This window comes from Salmo trutta, chromosome 1, assembly GCF_901001165.1.
Source record: "Salmo trutta chromosome 1, fSalTru1.1, whole genome shotgun sequence".
In the NCBI taxonomy this organism is placed as follows: domain Eukaryota; kingdom Metazoa; phylum Chordata; class Actinopteri; order Salmoniformes; family Salmonidae; genus Salmo; species Salmo trutta.
Genome location: NC_042957.1, coordinates 4227459 through 4251961, shown reverse-complemented (window position 1 = coordinate 4251961; position 24503 = coordinate 4227459). Strand labels below are relative to the sequence as shown.

Genomic DNA, 24503 nt, shown 5'->3' with positions numbered 1-24503 from the left:
ATACACTGCAAACACCTGACCTCAAATGCACTGCAAATACCTGACCTCAAATGCACTGCAAACACCTGACCTCAAATGCACTGCAAATACCTGACCTCAAATACACTGCAAATACCTGACCTCAAATGCACTGCAAACACCTGACCTCAAATACACTGCAAATACCCAAGTGTGGACTTTCCTAATTCGTTCGTAACTGCTGACGTTTTTTAGTGGGGTTACAAGAATCTACAATTACAGTCTGAAGTTTGTCAAGAAATTAAAGTTAACTTGCAACCCCACTGTTTGTCCACAGCAAGGCTGGAGTCTGTCAGTAGAGCTGGTGATAGGAGCCAGGGGCATTCGCCAACGCACCCATAAAGACTCAGCGGTAAGCAGGATGTTAACTGTAAACATGGCATTCGCCAACTCACCCAGAAAGATTCAGTGGTAAGCAGGGTGTTAACTGTTTACAGGGCATTCGCCAACTCACCCAGAAAGATTCAGTGGTAAGCAGGGTGTTAACTGTTTACAGGGCATTCGGAAAGTATTCAGACCCCTTGACTTTTTCTACATTTTGTTATGTTACACTATTACTCTAAAATGGATTAAATTGTTTTTCCCTCATCAATCTACACACAATACCCCATAAATGTATTAAAAACAAAAAAACAAACATCACATTTACATTAGTATTCAGACCCTTTACTCAGTACTTTGTAATTGCACCTTTGGCAGCGATTACAGCCTCAAGTCTTCTTAGGTATGATGCTACAAGCTTGGCACACCTGTATTTGGGGGAGTTTCTCCCATTCCTCTCTGCAGATCCTCTCAAACTCTGTCAGGTTGGATGGGGAGCGTTGCTGCACAGCTATTTTCAGGTCTCTCCAGAGATGTTTGATCGGGTTCAAGTCCGGGCTCTGGCTGGGCCACTCAAAGACATTCAGAGACTTATCCTGATGCCACTCCTGCGTTGTCTTGGCTGTGTGCTTAGGGTCGGTGTCCTTTGGAAGGTGAACTTTCGCCCCAGTCTGAGGTCCTGAGCTCTCTGGAGCAGGTTTTCATCAAGGATCTCTCTGTATTTTGCTCCGTTCATCTTTGCCTCGATCCTGATTGGTCTCCCAGTCCCTGCCGCTGAAAAACATCCCCACAGCATGATGCTGCCACCACCATGCTTCACCGTAGGGATGGTGCCAGGTTTCCTCCAGACGTGACGCTTGGCATTCAGGCCAAAGAGTTCAGTCTTGGTTTCATCAGACCATAGAATTAAGTTTCTCATGGTCTGAGAGTCTTTAGGTGCCTTTTGGCAAACGTCAAGTGGGTTGTCATGTGCCTTTTACTGAGGAGTGGCTTCCGTCTGGCCACTCTACCATAAATAACTGATTGGTGGAGTGCTGCAGAGATAGTTGTCCTTCTGGAAAGTTATCTCATCTCCACAGAGGAACTATAGACCTCTGTCAGAGTGACCATCGGGTTCTTGGTCACCTCCCTGACAAAGGCCCTTCTCCCCCGATTGCTCAGTTTGGCGGGGCTGAAAGCTCTAGGAAGAGTCTTGGTGGTTCCAAAGTTGTTACGACAACTGTACAGGCCTCACACAGGTGGGCATAATAGATTCACAGTCACTATTGACCCAATCAGATCCCAGCAGAAGGAGCTGTGTGGGAAACATGGAAATCGAATAAAACAACTACAGTTGAAGTGGGAAGTTTACGTCCACTTAGGTTGGAGTCATTAAAACTCTGTTTTTCAACCACTCCACAAATGTCTTGTTAACAAACTATAGTTTTGGCAAGTCGGTTAGGACATCTACTTTGTGCATGACACAAGTAATTTTTCCAACAATTGTTTACAGACAGATCACTTCACTTATTATTCACTTGATCACAATTCCAGTGGGTCAGAAGTTTACATACACTAAGTTGGCTGTGCCTTTAAACAGCTTGGAAAATTCAATACAATTATTTCATGGCTTTAGAAGCTTCTGATAGGCTAATTGACATAATTTGAGTCAATTGGAGGTGTACCTGTGGATGTATTTCAAGGCCTACCTTCAAACTCAGTGCCTCTTTGCTTGACATCATGGGAAAATCAAAAGAAATCAGCCGAGACCTCAGAAATAAAATTGTAGACCTCCACAAGCCTGGTTGATCCTTGATGGCAATTTCCAAAAGAAGCTGTAAACAGGTACAAAAGTATCTATATCCACAGTAAAACGAGTCCTATATCGACATAACCTTAAAGACCGCTCAACAAGGAAGAAGCCACTGCTCGTAAACCGCCATGAAAAAAGCCAGACTACGGTTTGCAACTGCACATGGGGACAAAGTTAATACTTTTTGGAGAAATGTCCTCTAGTCTGATGAAACAAAAATAGAACTGTTTGGCCATAATGACCATCGTTATGTTTGGAGGAAAAAGGGAGAGGCTTGCAAGCCGAAGAACACCATTCCAACTGTAAAGCACGGGGGTGGAAGCATCATGTTGTGGGGGTGCTTTGCTGCAGGAGGGACTGGTGCACTTCACAAAATAGATGTCATCATGAGGAAGGGAAATTGTGTGGATATATTGAAGCAACATCTCAAGACATCAGTCAGGAAGTTAAATCTTGGTCACAAATGGGTCTTCCAAATGGACAATGACCCCAAACATACTTCCAAAGTTATGGCTTAAGGACAACAATGTCAAGGTATTGGAGTGGCCATGGCAAAGCCCTGACCTCAATTTTATATACAATTTGTGGGCAGAACTGAGGCCTACAAACCTGACTCAATTACACCAGCTCTGTCAGGAGGAATGGGCCAAAATTCACCCAATTTATTGTGGGAAGCTTGTGGAAGGCTACCCGAAACGTTTGACCCAAGTTAAACAATTTAAAGGCAATGCTACCAAATACTAATTGAGTGTGTGTAAACTTCTGACCCACTGGGAATGTGATGAAAGAAATAAAATCTGAAATAAATCATTCTCTCTACTATTATTCTGACATTTCACATTCTTAAAATAAAGTGGTGATCCTAACTGACCTAAGACAGAGAATTTTTACTAGGATTAAATGTCAGGAATTGTGAAAAACTGAGTTTAAATGTATTTGGCTAAGGTGTATGTAAACTTCCGACTTCAACTGTGTGTATATATATATATATATATATATATATATATATATATATATATATAATATATATATGTGTGTGTGTGTGTGTGTGTGTGTGTGTGTGTGTGTGTGTGTGTGTGTGTGTGTGTGTATATATATATATATATATATATATATATATATATATATATATGTATATGTTTAAATATATATATATATGTATATACACTTGTATATATACACTTATATACACTTGACATATATATATATGTATGTATATGTATATATATATATATATATATATATTATCTATGTGTATATATATATATATGTGTGTATCTATCTATGTGTATATCTATCTATCTATCTATCTATCTATCTATCTATCTATCTATCTATCTATCTGTAGGCTGAAAATACCCTCCTACACATTTATAGCCTTCTACAAAAAACAAAAGGAACATTCCTCATTGAGGCCTGCTGCAAGGTTGTCTCTCTTTGGAGAGGTAATATATAAAATAAATGTAATATATCCCTATCTCTTCCTCATCCCCATCTGTCCCATCCCCAGCCTGGGTGGGCTCCAGGGTGAAGTTTCCCTTAGGGACAGATCTGGGATCAGCTTGCCCTCCCCCAATACTTACCCTAACCATTAGTGGGGAAAATGCTAAACTGACCCAAGGTCAGTGTCTACAGGGCAACTTCACCCTACACCTGAGGCTTTTAAGTGTATCAGCTAATTGTTTCTCTCTTATACCCCCAGCCTGTGTGTCTAGCGAACTTCAAACAGATCAAGAGCATCAAGTGTTTATCTCAGAGTGACAACAAAGCCCTCCTCAATCTTGACATTGATGGAGCCAGACAGGTACAAATTAAAAAAAATATAGAAAACAACTTTATTAGCACTGCTTAAATCCGGACACAATGGTCTCAGGGTACTGGTCTAGGATCAGTATTGCCTTTAGATCATAATACATCGTTATTTAAACCTGATCGAGGATCAGTATTGCCTTTAGATCATAGTACATCGTTATTTAAACCTGATCGTGGGTCAGTATTGCCTTTAGATCATAATACATCGTTATTTAAACCTGATCGTGGGTCAGTATTGCCTTTAGATCATAATACATCGTTATTTAAACCTGATCGAGGATCAGTATTGCCTTTAGATCATAATACATCGTTATTTAAACCTGATCGAGGATCAGTATTGCCTTTAGATCATAGTACATCGTTATTTAAACCTGATCTTAAGAGTAGTACTTCTACTCTGAGAGACTTTGTGAATACGGGCGCTGAATCATAACTTGAGATCTGTGTGTGTATCAACAACAACAACAAACACGCAACATTTTTATTGACGTGATAGTTGAGTTAAATGCCTGCATCTTAAGTCATATTTTGCCCTGAAAGCCTATCGGTCTATGACCCCTATGACAGTATAATGCTATATAGTGTTTGTAATGTGATTTGTAATTCTCAGTAATTGTCAGTAATGTGAAAGGTTTGTAATTTTCTTCGTCAGCCTCTGTCTATCAACGTGACTAAGTTTGCGATGGCAGAGAACATGGTGGACCTTATTGACGGTTACTGTCGCTTGGAGCACGCCACTGACGAGTCGTTCGTCGTCAGATCAAACAAAGGTAAAGGGGGATCAGGAAGTTCGCCCAGTCTATATAATGGTAGGGAAAACACTGAAAGAGTGCATCGCAATGGTCTAACTTGGTTTTCTCATTTGTCGTAAATCCTATTGAACCAATGTGAAGTAACACCATGTTTCTGCCATGACCCCATAGACGCAAATCTACGAAGTTCCCTTCCAGATCTACCCACAAAGTGAGTGGATTGAACAAAGCTTAATATTTGGGGCTTTTGTGTCATTTCTATAACAAATCACTATGCTGAAACTGAACTGTACGTATTGAAGAGTAGTTGTTGGAACATCGGATATAAACTCAAGTGAAAAGTGAGTCTTTCGGATAGATTTATCAACGAGACAGGTAGTGTTATTGTAACGGTGTGTGCCTGGTGCATTGAGGATCTATAAATCCAGGATTGATGATTCTCTTCTCACCTCCTCTGTCTGTCTCTCCTCCCACTCTGAAGTCAAATGGAAAACACAGGTTCCTTCAGATATAGCATGGGTGAGTTATTATCTACCAAGACTGCTTTCATCTTTGTTTGACGAGTATCATGATTTATTATTAATCGTTGTTCAAATCAGTGGCTGTGGGGTGGGGGCAATGTCTCAAGTCTGTTTTGACCACAAACTGACATCATCAAATATCCAATCGTTCAGGATCTGAAATCTACGCTGAGATTGATGAACGACCGAGATCTGGTAAGTAGTAAGTTTCCTGAAGTCCATTATCAGCTCCTTCGTTTTGTTTGACGTCGAGGGAGAGGTTATTTTCCTGGCACCACTCTTGCCAGGGCCCTCACCTCCTCCCTGTAGGCCGTCTCATCATTGTTGGTAATAAGGCCTACTACTGTTGTGTCGTCTGCAAACTTGATGATTTAGTTAGAGGCGTGCGGGGGGGGGGGGGGGGGCTGAACACACACCCTTGTGGGGCCCCTGTGTTGAGGATCAGCGTAGTGGAGGTGTTGTTTTCTACCTTCACCACCTGGGGGCGGCCCGTCAGGAAGTCCAGGACCCAGTTGCACAGGGTGGGGTTCAGATCCAGGGCCCCGAGCTTAATGATGAGCTTGGAGGGCACTAAGGTGATGAAGTCGATGAACAGCATTCTCTCATAGGTATTCCTCTTGTCCAGATGGGATAGGGCAGTGTGCAGTGCAATGGTGATTGCGTCGTCTGTGGATCTATTGGGGTGGTATGCAAATTGAAGTGTGTCTAGGGTGGCTGGTAAGGGGGAGGTGATGTGATTAACTAGCCTCTCAAAGCACTACATGATAGTAATTTAGTTCAGTTACATTTGCTTTCTTGGGTACAGGAACAATAGTGGACATCTTGAAGCAAGTGGGGATAGCAGACTGAGATAGGGAGAGATTGAAAATGTCCGTGAACACTTCAGCCAGCTGGTCTGCGCATGCTTTGAGGACGCGACAAGGGATGCCGTCTGTGCCGGCAGCCTTGCGAGGGTTAATGCGCTTAAAGGACTTTCTCACGTCGGCCACAGTCCTTGGGAGCATGGATTCCGATTGTTCAGACCTGTGTTGTATAGACCTTAGCACGGGTACTTCCTGTTTGAGTTTCTGCCAATAGGAAGGGAGGAGCAGGATGGAGTCGTGATCTGATTTGCCGAAGGGAGGGCAGGGGAGGGCCTTGTAGCCATCCCGGAAGGGAGAGTAACAATGGTCGAGAGTTTTTGATGCTCGAGACCTACAGGCAATGTGTTGATAGAACTTTGTTAGCCTTTTCCTCAGATTTTCCTTATATGATCTACTGTATGTTCTATGTTCTGCTGTATGTTCTATGTTCTATGATCTACTGTATGTTCTATGTTCTATGATCTACTGTATGTTCTATGATCTACTGTATGTTCTATGTTCTGCTGTATGTTCTATGTTCTATGATCTACTGTATGTTCTATGATCTACTGTATGTTCTATGTTCTATGTTCTGCTGTATGTTCTATGATCTACTGTGTTCTATGATCTGCTGTATGTTCTATGTTCTATGATCTGCTGTATGTTCTACGATCTACTGTATGTTCTATGTTCTATGATCTGCTGTATGTTCTATGTTCTATGATCTACTGTAAATTCTATGTTCTATGATCTGCTGTATGTTCTATGATCTACTGTATGTTCTATGATCTACTGTATGTTCTATGTTCTATGATCTATGATCTACTGTAAATTCTATGTTCTATGATCTACTGTATGTTCTATGATCTGCTGTATGTTCTATGTTCTGCTGTGTTCTATGATCTACTGTATGTTCTATGTTCTGCTGTGTTCTATGATCTACTGTATGTTCTATGTTCTATGATCTACTGTATGTTCTATGATCTACTGTATGTTCTATGATCTACTGTATGTTCTATGTTCTATGATCTGCTGTATGTTCTATGTTCTATGATCTGCTGTATGTTCTATGATCTACTGTATGTTCTATGATCTACTGTATGTTCTATGTTATATGATCTACTGTATGTTCTATGATCTGCTGTATGTTCTATGTTCTGCTGTATGTTCTATGTTCTATGATCTACTGTATGTTCTATGATCTACTGTATGTTCTATGTTCTATGATCTACTGTATGTTCTATGTTCTATGATCTGCTGTATGTTCTATGATCTGCTGTATGTTCTATGTTCTACTGTATGTTCTATGATATACTGTATGTTCTATGTTCTACTGTATGTTCTATGTTCTACTGTATGTTCTATGATATGCTGTATGTTCTATGTTCTATGATATACTGTATGTTCTATGTTCTACTGTATGTTCTATGTTCTACTGTATGTTCTATGATCTGCTGTATGTTCTATGTTCTATGATCTACTGTATGTTCTATGTTCTATGATCTACTGTATGTTCTATGTTCTACTGTATGTTCTATCATATACTGTGTTCTATGATCTGCTGTATGTTCTATGTTCTATGATCTACTGTATGTTCTATGTTCTATGATCTACTGTATGTTCTATGATCTACTGTATGTTCTATGTTCTATGATCTGCTGTATGTTATGTTCTACTGTATGTTCTATGATCTGCTGTATGTTCTACTGTATGTTCTGTGATATACTGTATATTCTAAGTTTTAAGTTGTTGTATACTTGGTTCCAGTGGTGAAGTATGGAATCGACAGAGATGACATTGTTCTGGGACGGATCCTTGGCGAGGGTTTTTTTGGGGAGGTCTATGAAGGAATGTACAAGAAATCGGCAAGTCTATCTCCTGACACCTTACTCATACAGTCAATTCTAACACCTCAAATGTGTCGAACTAAACACAATATTGATCTCACTGTTTGTGTGTGTGTGTGTGTGTGTGTCTGGTTTCTGTGTTTGTGAACCAGAACGGGGAGAGGCTAAGCGTAGCGGTGAAGACGTGTAAAGACTGTTCACCTGACATCATGGAGAAGTTCATGAGTGAAGCAGGTACAGAGAAAATACGGATCACACTTCACCAACTCACTAGCCTTGTGGTTAGAGTGTCCGCCCTGAGATTGAAAAGTTGGGATCCCCGGCCAAGTCATACCAAAGACTGTAAAAATGGGACCCTGCTTGGCACCACTGGTGTAATTTCTTACATTTTTTGCAGACCTCAAAAGTGGTCTCCTGATGTGGTTTAAAAATAGGTTTGTCAAAAAGCTACTTACTTAATATAATTTAAAAAATCCCCATCAAAATCGTCAGTAATATATATTTCTTTCATGGGCTGGATCTCAATCCACTGCATCCTCCTATGTTGGCCTTCCACATCTGCGGTGGAAGAGCCACAACGGTGTTTGTCAGACCATTAGACATCCTGAAAATCTTCTCACAAAAACAGTTTGGCCTACAAAACTAATGTGGAAAGATGAGATTCTCACGGACACGATGGTGCTCGCTGTTTTGCTCTACGACCTCCACAAGTGTCACAGGACTAGTCTGAAGGTAACCACGGTAACTCATACAAATAAATTGAATTATGGAGGTAGTTTTGTGCCAACAAAAATAAGGGGTTAAATGTGTTTCCAAAAAAACAAAAATAATACCTGAGCTTTCTTATATGTCCAAGATATAGGACAGAGACTTCAAAACCTTTTTCCTTGACAGTCTTTTATTGTCATTAATAAATGTGTTATTCAATGAGATTTTATAGGCTGTAGTAGTAAATGCCGACTTGAATATTTTGTCAAATATTTTTTTCATATTATGGGAATATGGGAAATGTATGGTAAAATTTGAGTATACCCACTTCTTCAGGCAATATGGGAATTTGTTTTAGGCAATATGGGAATTTGTTTTGGAAAAATTTGAGTATACCCACTTCTTCAGGCAATATGGGAATTTGTTTTAGGCAATATGGGAATTTGTTTTAGGCAATATGGGAATTTGTTTAGGAAAAATTTGAGTATACCTACTTCTTTAGGCAATATGGGAATTTGTTTTAAGAAGAGGGTGTGGCCCTGCAATAGACTAGTGTCCTGTCCAGGGGGTCTACTTGTAGGCTACATCAAGCTGTTACCCAAACAGGAGATAGGCTCCATCCTGGCTCACACAAGACAAGGCTCCCAACGCTACTTACCTTTTTTTTTTTTTACACTTCATGATCATTTGAATAAGCATCAAGAGACCTGATCTGTAGAGACAATACGTAAGGGATAAACATCTCCGTTCTGTACATTACCTTGGAAATAATGGACAATGCACCAGGACGAGACGAAGCCGAGTTTGCAGAGTTTTTTTTCCCCAAGGTAATGTACAGAACGGAGATGTTTATCCCGCTTATACCACAAACAATACTAAAGCACACGTTTACCGGTATAAATAATTGGTTGCTAGAGATATATTTATGGTCCCAGTTGTTCGTCCTGTATGTTCCATAGCCATGCTTTCTGGCAATGTTGTTGTCTTTTGCTTGTTAGGTGGCCAACTAGCTAACAGAGTCACGACATCTGCAGCCAGAATAACAGCAGCAAAGTAGCTGCATTTGCATTTGTTGAAGATCTTTTCTATTGTCATTCATTTGGATACATCCATAACTATGAGCTGATGATGCCCGATTTTGCCTGGCATAGCTAGGAAAGTTTTCCTTCTCGTCAGGACACTCGACACTGTTCATTACGAGGAGATTGCATAGCATATCAAACACTAGGCTAGAAGTGAGCTAAATAGTTTGTTTCTAGCCAACCTGTCAATATGACAAACAAATAACAAAAAATGCTAGTTGCTGAAAATAGCTGGTGAAACTAGAAACATGTGGGAGGATTTGACATCTTTAGCAGCAGAGGGGACAGGAGAAATTCATGTTCATCACTCACCACGTTAGGTCATCAGATGCTCTGCAAAAACAAATCAATACTAGCTAAGCTTTTCCTCATTGGACCTGTGTTTACAATGTATCCTATTTCAGTATGAGTGGTTGTTGGTTTATCTTTCTGTAACTTTGTAGGAAGTACAGACTGCATACTGTAGGTGCATATTGCTTCATGATTGCAAGGTGTCCCGATATCTTTTCCCAGCTGTCCCGAAATCTTTTCCCAACTGTCCCGAAATCTTTTCCCAACTGTCCCGAAATCTGGTTTTAATGTACATTCTAGAATGCCCTTCAGACCAATCAGAAACAACGATGCTGTGGTATACATACTATTAGTAAGTATTATTATAATTTTTGTATCCAGTCGGATAAACACTCCGAACAGCCTACCCGACCGCTTGAAGGTGTCCGCATGGTCCCAAAGCACACCCTTGCCTTGTTTTGTATCACATTCCAATGATAAAACTGGTGGGGACAAAAATGCAATTTCAAAATGTGGAGTGGGGGGGTACATGTCCCCCTCGTACCCAGTGAAAGTTGCGCCCCTGTGTATGAAAATGTAAGGAAAAGTTGAATGGTTAAACCTGTCCATTCTCCAGTGATCATGAAGAACCTGAAACACCCCCACATCGTCAGTCTGATCGGTGTCATAGAGGAAGACCCAGTGTGGATTGTTATGGAGCTATACCAGTATGGAGAGGTGAGAACCGCAGCCATACTATGTTGTTAGCCATGACACTATGTAAATTCGCTCTGGCTATCTACTCCGATTTCAGAGCGCTCTCGTCTGAGTGTGCCAGAGTGCAGAATAACTGATGAATTTAGCCAGTTAGCTTGGGTGCTTGACTGCCATTGTGAGGTCAGAATGCTCAGATCAACCCTACTCCTCGGGCCAGAGCGTCCAGTGTGCCCTCTGAACGATCCGAGAGCGAAAAGCTCTGAATTTACAAAACGGACAATCTGTCAACACTGAATATACAAACGGACAATCTGTCAACACTCTGAATTTACAAACGGACAATCTGTCAACACTGAATTTACAAACGGACAATCTGTCAACACTCTGAATTTACAAACGGACAATCTGTCAACATTCTGAATTTACAAACGGACAATCTGTCAACACTGAATTTACAAACGGACAATCTGTCAACACTGAATTTACAAACGGACAATCTGTCAACACTCTGAATTTACAAACGGACAATCTGTCAACACTCTGAATTTACGCTCTCTGGCACTCCAGAGTGAATTAACGAATGCATCCTATGTTATTAGCCATTATGCTATGCTGTTAGCCATGATGCTATGTTGTTAGCCATAACGCTATGTTGTTAGCCATGATGTGTGAATTGTCATCTAGCTCTACCAGTATGGCTAAGTGAGACAACAGTAGTCAAAATGAACTTGGGAACTCGGATACACTCGACTTATAGGACAATTTCTCCTGTCAGACCTGGGATTCAAACCAGTGACTCTCCAGGCGCTTCTCTACCAGCTTCTCCTGCCTGCTAGCTGCTAGCTGCTAGCTGCTAGCTGCCCTATCATTTTGTTCCATCTGTCTTCCAGCTGGGCAACTACCTAGAAGAGAACAAGCACAAGCTGACCAACATAACGCTGGTCCTCTTCAGCCTGCAAATCTGTAAAGCTCTGGTCTACCTGGAAGGAATCAACATGGTGCACAGGTATGGGGAGGCTATACAGAAGCGCCTGGGGTCCCAAAATTGATGACGTATGTCACGCAGCGAGAGTGGAGTGGGGATAAACTGATTCAGTTCAGTCAGTCATCACAGCTAGCTAGTTCATGCTTGTGGCTAGAAACTTCAACGAGAATTTGAAACTTGTCTGTCGAAGTTGGGAGAATCATTCCGTTTTTTTAATCAGAGTAATTGTTTATTTATTTTTATGTAGATGTTAATGCCGTAGTTTTACATTTTCTGTGAAAATCACTACAATAAATGTGCTTCAGCTGTCAACCTGGCCTGATATTAGCTACACTATCTTGCTACTTCCCTCTCCTTACTGGCCTGAGACTAGCTTCACCTTCTAACTACTCCCCTCTTCTTACTGGCCTGATACTAGCTTCACCTTCCAACTACTTCCCTCTTCTTACTGGCCTGATACTAGCATCACCTTCTAACTACTTCCCTCTTCTTACTGGCCTGATACTAGCTTCACCTTCCAACTACTCCCCTCTCCTTACTGGCCTGAAACTAGCTTCACCTTCCAACTACTTCCCTCTCCTTACTGGCCTGATACTAGCTTCACCTTCTAACTACTCCCCTCTTCTTACTGGCCTGATACTAGCTTCACCTTCCAACTACTTCCCTCTCTTTACTGCAGGACAGCAGTGCTCAGCATTAGTCGGCAAGCAGGAACAAAGGACACATTGTGTGCCATGTTGTGCTGTTACTGGCTTACAGCACAAAGTCTCTCCATTGATCAGTAGACATCAGTGACATCCAGATGATTACTACCAATATTACAAAGTTATTTATTGTGTAGGCTGCTATCCTACTCAGAATATAATCAAGTGGGATGTATCAAATTGGCTACGTTAGCCCAGTGGGAAGTACCTTGCTACAACACCGTTGTACTGGTCATTCCAACCGGCTTATCGTTACGTTAACTAATTGGCGTGTCACGGTGGCATCCAGAAGGTGACCAATACTACAAGTTATTTCTCCCTCACCCATCAAAAAAAAAAACATCCCTTTCTTTTTAGTGAGTATTAACTAGCGCAATGATGCTGTTGTTGCCAGCTAGCCAGCATAAACTAGCTAGCTGGGAAGGGCTCATCACTGACGACTGACTGAACCGAATCCATTCATCTCTGCTTGACTCTGTGCTTGACTCTCATACGTCATCAATTTGGGCACCAGGCGTGTGCGTATAGTTTTTCCCGCACAGGTAGGGCGGCCATCTTGACACCCATATTCCATGTTGGCCACCATATTCCTCTTCAGAAAACACTTCATCACACTCTTAGATATGTAATACATACACTGAGTGTACAAAACATTAAGAACACCTTCCTAATATTGAGTTGGTGTACACTTTGTACACCCCGTACAAGGTGTAGAAAGCGTTCCACAGGGATGCTGGCCCCATGTTGACTCCAACGCTTCCCACAGTTGTGTCAAGTTGGCTGGATGTCCTTTGGGTGGTGGACCATTGTTGATACACACAGGAAACTGTTGAGCGTGAAAAACCCAGAAGCGTTGCAGTTCTTGCACCTGGCACCAACTACAATACCCCGTTCAAAGGCATGTACTGTATATATCTATATCTTACCCATTCACCCTCTGAATGGCACACTTACACAATCCATGTCTCAATTGTCTCGAGGCTTAAAAATCATTTAACCTGTCTCCTCCCCTTTCATCTACACTGATTGAAGTGGATTTAAATAAGTGACATCAATAAGGGATCATAGCTTTCACCTGGATTCACCTGGTCAGTCTATGTGATGGAAAGAGCAGGTGTTCTTAATGTTTTGTCCACTCAGTGTCGATGTCCATGATGTAAAGTAGTATTACCACCACATAACCCATGTTGTTGTTTATATTTATTTCACCTTTATTTAATTAGGCAAGTCAATTAACAACGGAATTCTTATTTACAATGACGGCCTATCAAGAGGCAAAAAGCCTCCTGCGGGGGCTGGGACTCGGATTAAAGGTGTAGGACAAAACTCACATCAGGACAAGAGAGATACCACAGCACAACATACAGAGAGACCTAAGACAACAACACAGCATGGCAGCAACACATGACAACACAGCATGGTTCAACACAACATGACAACAACACAACATGGTAGCAACACAGCATGACAACAACACAACATGGTAGAAACACAGCATGGTAGCAACACAACATGGTAGCAACACAACATGACAACAACACATCATGGTAGAAACACAACATGACAACAACACAACATGGTAGAAACACAACATGACAACAACACATCATGGTAGAAACATAACATGACAACAACACAACATGGTAGCAACACAACATGGTAGCAACACAACATGACAACAACACAACATGGTAGAAACACAACATGACGACAACACAACATGGTAGCATCACAACATGACGACAACACAACATGACAACAACACAACATGACAACAACACAACATGACAACAACACAACATGGTAGAAACACAACACAACATGACAACAACACAACATGACAACAACACATCATGGTAGCAACACAACATGACAACAACACATCATGGTAGCAACACAACATGACAACAATGCATCATGGTAGCAACACAACATGACAACAACACATCATGGTAGCAACACAACATGACAACAACACAATATGGTAGCAACACAACATGACAACAACACAACAACAACACATCATGGTAGCAACACAACATGACAACAACACATGGTAGCAACACAGCATGACAACACAACATGGTAGCAACACAGCATGACAACAACACGGTAACCCCACAACATGTTGTGTCCCCACAGAGACAAAGCACAGGTAGGACAGCCACGTTGACACCCATATTCCTCTAACCCAGAGAACTGGGTCGTGTCCGTTAGAGCACACCGTAGCAAAACATCTTACAACAGATGACAAAAACCTGTGTTCTTATTGGACAACTTCAGGTAGTAACCTCCCTGTTTCAACTAACCTGTTTCTTGTGTCCCAACAGGGACATAGCGGTGAGGAACGTGCTGGTGGCCACAGCAGACTGTGTTAGGCTGGGAGACTTTGGTCTGTCCAGATACATCGAGGAAGAAGAGTATTACAAGGGTATGGGGAGAATCTCAATGTCATTTCCTTGATTCCTCACGTCCTCGCACCACACCTCATTTTTAAAACCCATTGGATGAGAAAGTCAGATGGGAGGGACTTCTGACCTTCTCATCCAATGGGTTTTGAGAAGGAGGCGAGAGGATGCAAGGAATCAAGGGAATATAATTGAGATTCTCCCATGGAGTGGTTGGCGGTCTGTCTGTGTTCTCTTAAATACTGGCCCCACACTGGCTAAATACATGTATATACAAAACATTTCCACTGTCTTTCTGCGTCACTTCCACAGCCTCAGTGAGCCGATTACCTATAAAATGGATGGCTCCAGAATCCATTAACTTCAGACGCTTCACAACAGCTAGTGATGTCTGGATGTTTGGTAAGTCTGTTGACATGTTTTGGGGGATCCTTTGCTTTTGCAGTATTTCTGTGTGTGTGCATGTGTGTATAACAGTATCTCTCTCTCTCTCTCCCTCTCCCTCTCTCTCTTCCCCCTGCATCTCTCTTACTTTCTCTTTCTTTTACTCTTTCCATCTCTTACTCTCTCTCTCCATCTCTCTTACTCTCTTCCCCCTCCATCTCTCTTTCTCAATCTCTCTCTCTCTCTCTCTCCATCTCTCTTACTCTCTCTCTCCCCCTCTCTCTTGCTCTCTTCCCCCTCCATCTCTCTTTCTCTCTTAATCTCTCTCTCTTTTACTCTCTCCATCTCTCTTACTCTCTCTCCTCCATCTCTCTTACTCTCTCTCCCCCCCTCTCTCTCTCTCGCTCTCTTCCCCCTCCATCTCTCTTTCTCTCTCTCTCTTTTACTCTCTCCATCTCTTTCTTTCTCTCTCTCTTACTCTCTAGATCTCTCTCTCTCTTACTCTCTAGATCTCTCTCTCTCTTTCTTTCACTAGTGATCGCTGATCCTAGGGTCAGGATCTATCTGTTTTGTATCTCTAACAGAGTAGAGACATTCTGCCAATGTATATTATATTTTGAAGCCAAATAGCAATTTAGTTTATTATTCTGTGTTTGTTTCATTTTCCCAGTTTGTCAAATAGAAGGTTTTCATTTCTGTAACAATTTGATTATTATCCAAACACACAGGGAAATCAGAGTTCTTTAGTGTTGTAAACAGCTGACATTGGGGACTCTTTTCAGGGTTCAGTTCTTGGGTTTCTAGTGCTTTGAGTTGTAAGGATGTTTTGGGGCTTAATTTCAAATGGTGTCAAAATTTTTGTGTCTTTTTCTTTATATTTACAATTAAAGGGAATCGTCCGAGTTCCGCTCTGCATGAATTATTTGGTACTTTCTTTTGGATATTTAGGATAATTTATTGCGGAAATCTGTATGTCGATTTTTATTGGGTTTTTCTCCCAATGCTTATAATCGTAATTGCAAGTTGGTCCCTAAACCTCACTTCCATATAGTACAATTGGTAAAATTACACTTTTTAATATTTTTCACCAGATTTGGATGGGAATATTCATTTTTGTTTTTAGAATTGTCTTTTCATGGAGTAAAATGCTTTGCAGGCTTTTTATTTTAGTGCATTCTCTGCCAGACCAAATCCACCAGAGACATTTATTATTAGTCCCAGGTAGTTGTACCATTGGACATGTTCAACCATGTTATTTCCTCATTTGAAGGAGTGTCTGCTACTCTGATTTCTAGCTTTTTTCTGGAAAATCACGACTTTGGTTTTCTGAAAGTTGATGTTGATTGTCCAGTTGATTCTGTATTCCTAAAGAATGTTAAGTTGTTCCTGTAGACGTTGCTCTGTTGGTGACAGTAGGACAAGATCATCTGGGTAGACCTTGATCTGTTGGTGAACGTAGGACAAGGTCATCTGGGTAGACCTTGCTCTGTTGGTGACAGTAGGAAAGGTCATCTGGGTAGACCTTGATCTGTTGGTGACAGTAGGACAAGGTCATCTGGGTAGACCTTGATCTGTTGGTGACAGTAGGACAAGGTCATCTGGGTAGAGCAGGAATCTGACCTCATCTTTCAGGGTGAGTCCAGGGGCTGCAGATTGGTCCAACAACACTGCTAGTTCGTTGACGAAGACGTTGAACAGGGTTGGACTTAAACTGCACCCTTGTCTCACCCCTTGTGCAAAAAACTCTGTTCTGGCCTCCCGAGTGGCTCAGTGATCTGCATCGCTGTTGCTAGCTGTGCCAATAGAGATCCTGGTTCGAGTCCAGGCTCTGTCGCAGCTGGCAGCGACTGGGAGACCCATGGGGTGGCGCACAATTGGCCCAGCGTCGTCTGGGTTAGCGGAGGATTTGGCTGGCAGGGATGTCCTTGTCCCATCGCCAGGTGTACGGTATTTCCTCTGATACATTGGTGTGGCTGGCTTCCGGGTTAAGCGGGCATTGTGTCTAGAAGCAGTGCGGGTCTGTCACGACTTCCGCCGAAGTTGGTTCCTCTCCTTGTTTGTTCGGCGGTCGAAGTCACCGACCTTCTAGCCATCGCCGATCCACTTTTCATTTTCCATTGGTTTTGTCTTGTCTTCCATCACACCTGGTTCCAATTCCATCAATTCCATGTTGTGTATTTAACCCTCTGTTTCTCCCCCCCCATGTCCTTGTCCATAATTGTTTGTTGTAAGTGCTTGTGCACGATATGCTGGTATTTACCGGGTTTTTGTTTGACCCATTTATTATTATTATTCTGTTGACGGTGGTTTATGGTTATTAAACACAACCGTTGTAAATGAGTTTCCGCTCTCCTGCGCTTGACTTCTCTGCTGCCAGTAGCATCGCATTACAGGGTCATGTTTTGGACGACTCATGCTCTCGACCTTCGCCTCTCCCGAGTCCGTACGGGAGTTGCAGCAATGAGACAAGACTGTAACTACCGATTGGATACCATTAAATTGGGGAGTAAAAGGGGTAAAAGTAAAAAAAATATATATATAAAAAATAATAAAACTGGATTCACAAATAGAACTGATGTCCTTTCTCATTGACTTACAGATTGCTGTCATCTTGCCGTTCTCCTGTTTCAACTCGTCGAGCTGACCCTGGGAGAACTGCAAACTGTTCTTCAGGTCCTGGACCTCTCTGGTCAGGTCGTCCCTTCTTTTATTAGTAGAATCCACAAGTATTTGGACAAAACACTTGAAACTATTTTCTTGTTGTTGTAACAACTACTTATAGGTCTCTATTTGTTTGTTTAAAAGATCCTTCACATGTGATAGAGAGACACCACTGTCCTCAACGGTACTCCCGTCGGCTTTGGTCTTCGTCATGGTAGCTAGCAACGTATTTTAGGCTGTTAGTCCTCGCAGTTCCAGACAGGGGAGGTCACAGGGAAGATTGAAAACAACAAACAGCAGGGATCTAGACAGCCACAAACCCGGGACAATCCGCGGTCCCAGTCACAATGACTAACCGCGTCGCGGGCTGCGTTCAAGAACACCTCGCTAGCTTGATGTCCAGCTGCAACGCCAAATAGCTCCTCAGACCCGTCCTTGGTCGGCAGGATCACTGACGCCACTTTGTAATATAGTCCATCATGTCATATCGGTTCAAAAGCATTCTTACAATCAACAAAACATGCAAATACCTTTCCTCTGCTGTTCTGATGAACATGCTGGTTTATTAGTGTGTGTAATGTGTGGATGTGTTCTGTTGTTCGGGTAGAAAGACTATTTGTTTTTGTTGCTGAGAGCGTTATGTTGTGTGAGGAAGGTCTGTATGCGGTCATTGAGAATAGAGCAGAACAGTTTCCCAATGTTAATGGTGACACATATTCCCCTATAGTTATTAGGGTCTAATTTGTCACCTTTTTTGTGTGTGAGGATTATGAGGCCCTGGTTCCAGATATCAGGGAAGCAGCCACTCTCCAAACCCAGGTTGAATAGTTTTAAAAAGGCATCCTGCAGCTCAGGAGTACTGTGTTTAAGCATTTCATTCCTGATGCGGTCAGGGCCACATGCCTTTCCAGGTTTAAGGCTTTGTGTTTTCTTCCAAAGTTCAACCTGTATAATTTGGTAGTCAGTTGTGTTCTGGTTGTTTTTAGTTTTATGTTCTAGGGAGCAGAGGTTTTTTTTTGTGCATATTTTTTGTGGTTTAAAGTAAGCTTTTCTGATGGTATTATTCCATAGAGACTTTCAAAAGTGATCTTTCCAAGTGTTGTTATTTTGAATGACTAGATCATTCTTCTGTTTTCCATCTAGAACATTCCATTACTTCCGGAACTGGTTTCCATCCATGGAGTCTTCAATCTCTTTCAGAGTGTTCTCAAAATGCTTCCGTTTCTTCCATCTTAAGTTTTGTTTGTATTCTTTCAATGTGTCACAATATTGTTTCCCGAACTCTCTATCTTGTGATTGGTGATGTCTTCTAATTGATAAAGATAAATATTTTTCCTTATGAGATTACATTTGGCATCAAACTTTGAGGTTTCCAATTTGAAGCATTTTTTTTATTTAGCATAAATCTGCTTTATGATTGATCTCATTTAATTTGTTCACAGACAAATTCTATGTCAGGGAGGTTTGGGCTGAATGTACTTGAAAGGAAATCATTGATACAGGTTGTAATTTCTGGGCAGTGCAATACTGTGTTGAAGTGTGTTGCGCTGTCTGGGGCCCATCTGTATGTTAGATGAGTCAGTCTACAGGACTCTCTGTGTTTCATTAATCAGTGTACAGGGCTCTGTTTGTGTGATCTTTGGGTGGAGAAGTCTTTTAAAAAAACATTAATCTGACAGTGATCAGAATATGGTGTCTGCGGTCTGACAGTGAATGCACTAATGGAAAAGGGGCCCAAGTCTGAGATTGCACAGTCAACAACACTAGTCCCAAGAGCTGAGCAGTAGGTGAACCTTTCCAAAGAATCTCCTCTAATCATGCCATTAAGAAAATACAGGTCTAAGGCTGGATAGAGATGCACTAACTCCTTTCCATTTTAATTCTCTACCTGGTCAGGGCTGTTTCTATTACTAACGATGAGACTCAGGTATAAGGAGGGATGTTCACTTCCTGGTCAGGGCTATTTCTATTACTAGTGATGAGACTCAGGTATAAGGAGGGCTGTTCACTTCCTGGTCAGGGCTGTTTCTATTACTAGTGATGAGACTCAGCTATAAGGAGGGATGTTCACTTCCTGGTCAGGGCTGTTTCTATTACTAGTGATGAGACTCAGCTATAAGGAGGGATGTTCACTTCCTGGTCAGGGCTGTTTCTATTACTAGTGATGAGACTCAGGTATAAGGAGGGATGTTCACTTCCTGGTCAGGGCTGTTTCTATTACTAGTGATGGGACTGAGGTATAAGGAGGGCTGTTCACTTCCTGGTCAGGGCTGTTTCTATTACTAGTGATGGGACTAAGGTATAAGGAGGGCTGTTCACTTCCTGGTCAGGGCTGTTTCTATTACTAGTGATGAGACTCAGGTATAAGGAGGGATGTTCACTTCCTGGTCAGGGCTGTTTCTATTACTGGTGATGAGACTCAGCTATAAGGAGGGATGTTCACTTCCTGGTCAGGGCTGTTTCTATTACTAGTGATGAGACTCAGGTATAAGGAGGGATGTTCACTTCCTGGTCAGGGCTGTTTCTATTACTAGTGATGGGACTCAGGTATAAGGAGGGATGTTCACTTCCTGGTCAGGGCTGTTTCTATTACTAGTGATGGGACTCAGGTATAAGGAGGGATGTTCACTTCCTGGTCAGGGCTGTTTCTATTACTAGTGATGAGACTAAGGTATAAGGAGGGATGTTCACTTCCTGGTCAGGGCTATTTCTATTACTAACGATGAGACTCAGGTGTAAGGAGGGATGTTCACTTCCTGGTCAGGGCTGTTTCTATTACTAGTGATGAGACTCAGGTATAAGGAGGGATGTTCACTTCCTGGTCAGGGCTGTTTCTATTACTAGTGATGGGACTCAGGTATAAGGAGGGATGTTCACTTCCTGGTCAGGGCTGTTTCTATTACTAGTGATGGGACTCAGGTATAAGGAGGGATGTTCACTTCCTGGTCAGGGCTGTTTCTATTACTAGTGATGAGACTAAGGTATAAGGAGGGATGTTCACTTCCTGGTCAGGGCTATTTCTATTACTAGTGATGAGACTCAGGTATAAGGAGGGATGTTACCACAGATAACACTGCTACTCCTACTGCTCTCTCCTCGTCTGCCTACGTGTTCTCGCATACCCCTAGAGCATCGAGCCAGCGGGGTGGTGGCACTGGAATCCTCATCTCTCCCAAGTGGACATTCTCTCTTTCTCCCCTGACCCATCTGTCTATCTCCTCATTTGAATTCCATGCTGTCACAGTTACCAGCCCTTTCAAGCTTAACATCCTTATCATTTATCGCCCTCCAGGTTCCCTTGGAGAGTTCATCAATGAGCTTGACGCCTTGATAAGTTCCTTTCCTGAGGATGGCTCACCTCTCACAGTTCTGGGTGACTTTAACCTCCCCACGTCTACCTTTGACTCATTCCTCTCTGCCTCCTTCTTTCCACTCCTCTCCTGACCTCACCCTCTCACCTTCCCCCCCTACTCACAAAGCAGGCAATACGCTTGACCTCATCTTTACTAGATGCTGTTCTTCCACTAATCTCATTGCAACTCCCCTCCAAGTCTCCGACCACTACCTTGTATCCTTTTCCCTCTCGCTCTCATCCAACACTTCTCACTCTGCCCCTACTCGGATGGTATTGCGCCGTCCCAACCTTCGCTCTCTCTCTCCCGCTACTCTCTCCTCTTCCATCCTATCATCTCTTCCCTCTGCTCAAACCTTCTCCAACCTATCTCCTGATTCTGCCTCCTCAACCCTCCTCTCCTCCCTTTCTGCATCCTTCGATTTTCTCTGTCCCCTATCCTCCAGGCCGGCTCGGTCCTCCACTCCTGCGCCGTGGCTCGACGACTCACTGCGAGCTCACAGAACAGGGCTCCGGGCAGCCGAGCGGAAATGGAGGAAAACTCGCCTCCCTGCGGACCTGGCATCCTTTCACGCCCTCCTCTCTACATTTTCCTCTTCTGTCTCTGCTGCTAAAGCCACTTTCTACCACTCTAAATTCCAAGCATCTGCCTCTAACCCTAGGAAGCTCTTTGCTACCTTCTCCTCCCTCCTGAATCCTCCTCCCCCTCCCCCCTCCTCTCTCTCTGCGGATGACTTCGTCAACCATTTTGAAAAGAAGGCTGATGACATCCGATCCTCGTTTGCTAAGCCAAACGACACCGCTGGTCCTGCTCACACTGCCCTACCCTGTGCTTTGACCTCTTTCTCCCCTCTCTCTCCAGATGAAATCTCGCGTCTCGTGACGGCCGGCCGCCCAACAACCTGCTCACTTGACCCTATCCCCTCCTCTCTTCTCCAGACCATTTCCGGAGACCTTCTCCCCTACCTCACCTCGCTCATCAACTCATCCTTGACCGCTGGCTACGTCCCTTCCGTCTTCAAGAGAGCGAGAGTTGCACCCCTTCTGAAAAAACCTACACTCGATCCCTCCGATGTCAACAACTACAGACCAGTATCCCTTCTTTCTTTCCTCTCCAAAACTCTTGAGCGTGCCGTCCTTGGCCAGCTCTCCTGCTATCTCTCTCAGAATGACCTTCTTGATCCTAATCAGTCAGGTTTCAAGACTGGGCATTCAACTGAGACTGCTCTTCTCTGTGTCACGGAGGCTCTCCGCACTGCTAAAGCTAACTCTCTCTCCTCTGCTCTCATCCTTCTAGACCTATCTGCTGCCTTTGATACCGTGAACCATCAGATCCTCCTCTCCACCCTCTCCGAGCTGGGCATCTCCGGCGCGGCCCACGCTTGGATTGCGTCCTACCTGACAGGTCGCTCCTACCAGGTGGCGTGGCGAGAATCTGTCTCCGCACCACGTGCTCTCACCACTGGTGTCCCCCAGGGCTCTGTTCTAGGCCCTCTCCTATTCTCACTATACACCAAGTCACTTGGCTCGGTCATATCCTCACATGGTCTCTCCTATCATTGCTACGCAGACGACACACAATTAATCTTCTCCTTTCCCCCTTCTGATAACCAGGTGGCGAATCGCATCTCTGCATGTCTGGCAGACATATCAGTGTGGATGACGGCTCACCACCTCAAGCTGAACCTCGGCAAGACGGAGCTGCTCCTCCTCCCGGGGAAGGACTGCCCGTTCCATGATCTCACCATCACGGTTGACAACTCCCTTGTGTCCTCCTCCCAGAGTGCTAAGAACGTTGGCGTGACCCTGGACAACACCCTGTCGTTCTCCACTAACATCAAGGCGGTGACCCGATCCTGTTGGTTCATGCTCTACAACATTCGCAGAGTACGACCCTGCCTCACACAGGAAGCGGCGCAGGTCCTAGTCCAGGCACTTGTCATCTCCCGTCTGGATTACTGCAACTCGCTGTTGGCTGGGCTCCCTGCCTGTGCCATTAAACCCCTACAACTCATCTAGAATGCCGCAGCCCGTCTGGTGTTCAACCCTCCCAAGTTCTCTCATGTCACCCCGCTCCTCCGCTCTCTCCACTGGCTTCCAGTTGAAGCTCGCATCCGCTACAAGTCCATGGTGCTTGCCTACGGAGCTGTGAGGGGAACGGCACCTCCGTACCTTCAGGCTCTGATCAGGCCCTACACCCAAACAAGGGCACTGCGTTCATCCACCTCTGGCCTGCTCGCCTCCCTACCTCTGAGGAAGCACAGTTCCCGCTCAGCCCAGTCAAAACTGTTCGCTGCTCTGGCACCTCAATGGTGGAACAAGCTCCCTCACGACGCCAGGACAGCGGAGTCAATCACCACCTTCCGGAGACACCTGAAACCCCACCTCTTTAAGGAATACCTGGGATAGGACAAAGTAATCCTTCTAACCCCCCCCCCCCAAAAGATTTAGATGCACTATTGTAAAGTGGTTGTTCCACTGGATATCTTAAGGTGAATGCACCAATTTGTAAGTCGCTCTGGATAAGAGCGTCTGCTAAATGACTTAAATGTAAATGTTCACTTCCTGGTCAGGGCTGTTTCTATTACTAGTGATGGGACTCAGGTATAAGGAGGGATGTTCACTTCCTGGTCAGGGCTGTTTCTATTACTAGTGATGGGACTCAGGTATAAGGAGGGATGTTCACTTCCTGGTCAGGGCTGTTTCTATTACTAGTGATGGGACTCAGGTATAAGGAGGGATGTTCACTTCCTGGTCAGGGCTGTTTCTATTACTAGTGATGGGACTCAGGTATAAGGAGGGATGTTCACAGCTAGGTGTTTTTAAATGTAAACAAAGCTTACCTTTCTTGTTTTCCTGTCTGAAATGTTTTATCTTGCTTGTGTAAGTTTAGATACTTGTCTACCTGTCCCTTTTGTAATTTTTGATTGTCCTTTTAGTTATTTGTTAGCTAGTTTTTTTTTTAGCTAACAGCAGGTAGCTAGAAACTGTCTTAGCAACTCCCTAGCAACGTGGTAAACAACTGTTAGCTTGTTAGCTATCCAGTTGAGTTGCCAGGATAAGTTGTTTTCTGACGTATTCTCTTCTGACGTTATATTCTTAGTCCTACTTCCTTTATCTTTCACTCACTTATTTTTCTCCAATGTACTCTTCCTCTAAATCACCTGAAATATGATATAAAATACTAGATATTAGGAGCTCATAATTTTACCAGCTACTCTCTCTCTCTCTCTCTCTCTCTCTCTCTCTCTCGCTCTCTCTCTCTCTCTCTCTCTCTCTGTCTCTCTCTCTCTCTCTCTCTCTCTCTCTCTCTCTCTCTCTCTCTCC

General features: G+C 43.2%; 1 protein-coding gene and 1 long non-coding RNA gene across 2 annotated transcripts in view; both read left to right on the top strand.

Moving 5' to 3' along the window:
• Positions 1-24503, top strand: part of LOC115147339 (protein-tyrosine kinase 2-beta) — a 58670-nt gene that overhangs the window by 27554 nt on the left and 6613 nt on the right. The window contains exons 9-20 of the mRNA XM_029689537.1: positions 296-370; positions 3834-3935; positions 4596-4713; positions 4867-4906; positions 5177-5214; positions 5370-5411; positions 7826-7923; positions 8058-8139; positions 10603-10703; positions 11573-11688; positions 14702-14802; positions 15092-15181. Of these exons, the coding sequence (XP_029545397.1) occupies positions 296-370; positions 3834-3935; positions 4596-4713; positions 4867-4906; positions 5177-5214; positions 5370-5411; positions 7826-7923; positions 8058-8139; positions 10603-10703; positions 11573-11688; positions 14702-14802; positions 15092-15181 (1003 nt within the window). The remainder of the gene's footprint in view (positions 1-295; positions 371-3833; positions 3936-4595; positions 4714-4866; positions 4907-5176; positions 5215-5369; positions 5412-7825; positions 7924-8057; positions 8140-10602; positions 10704-11572; positions 11689-14701; positions 14803-15091; positions 15182-24503) is intronic.
• On the top strand, positions 18090-24358 carry LOC115150694 (uncharacterized). Its single transcript, XR_003867149.1, has 2 exons — positions 18090-20867; positions 23781-24358. It is a non-coding gene; the product is annotated as an uncharacterized LOC115150694 (long non-coding RNA).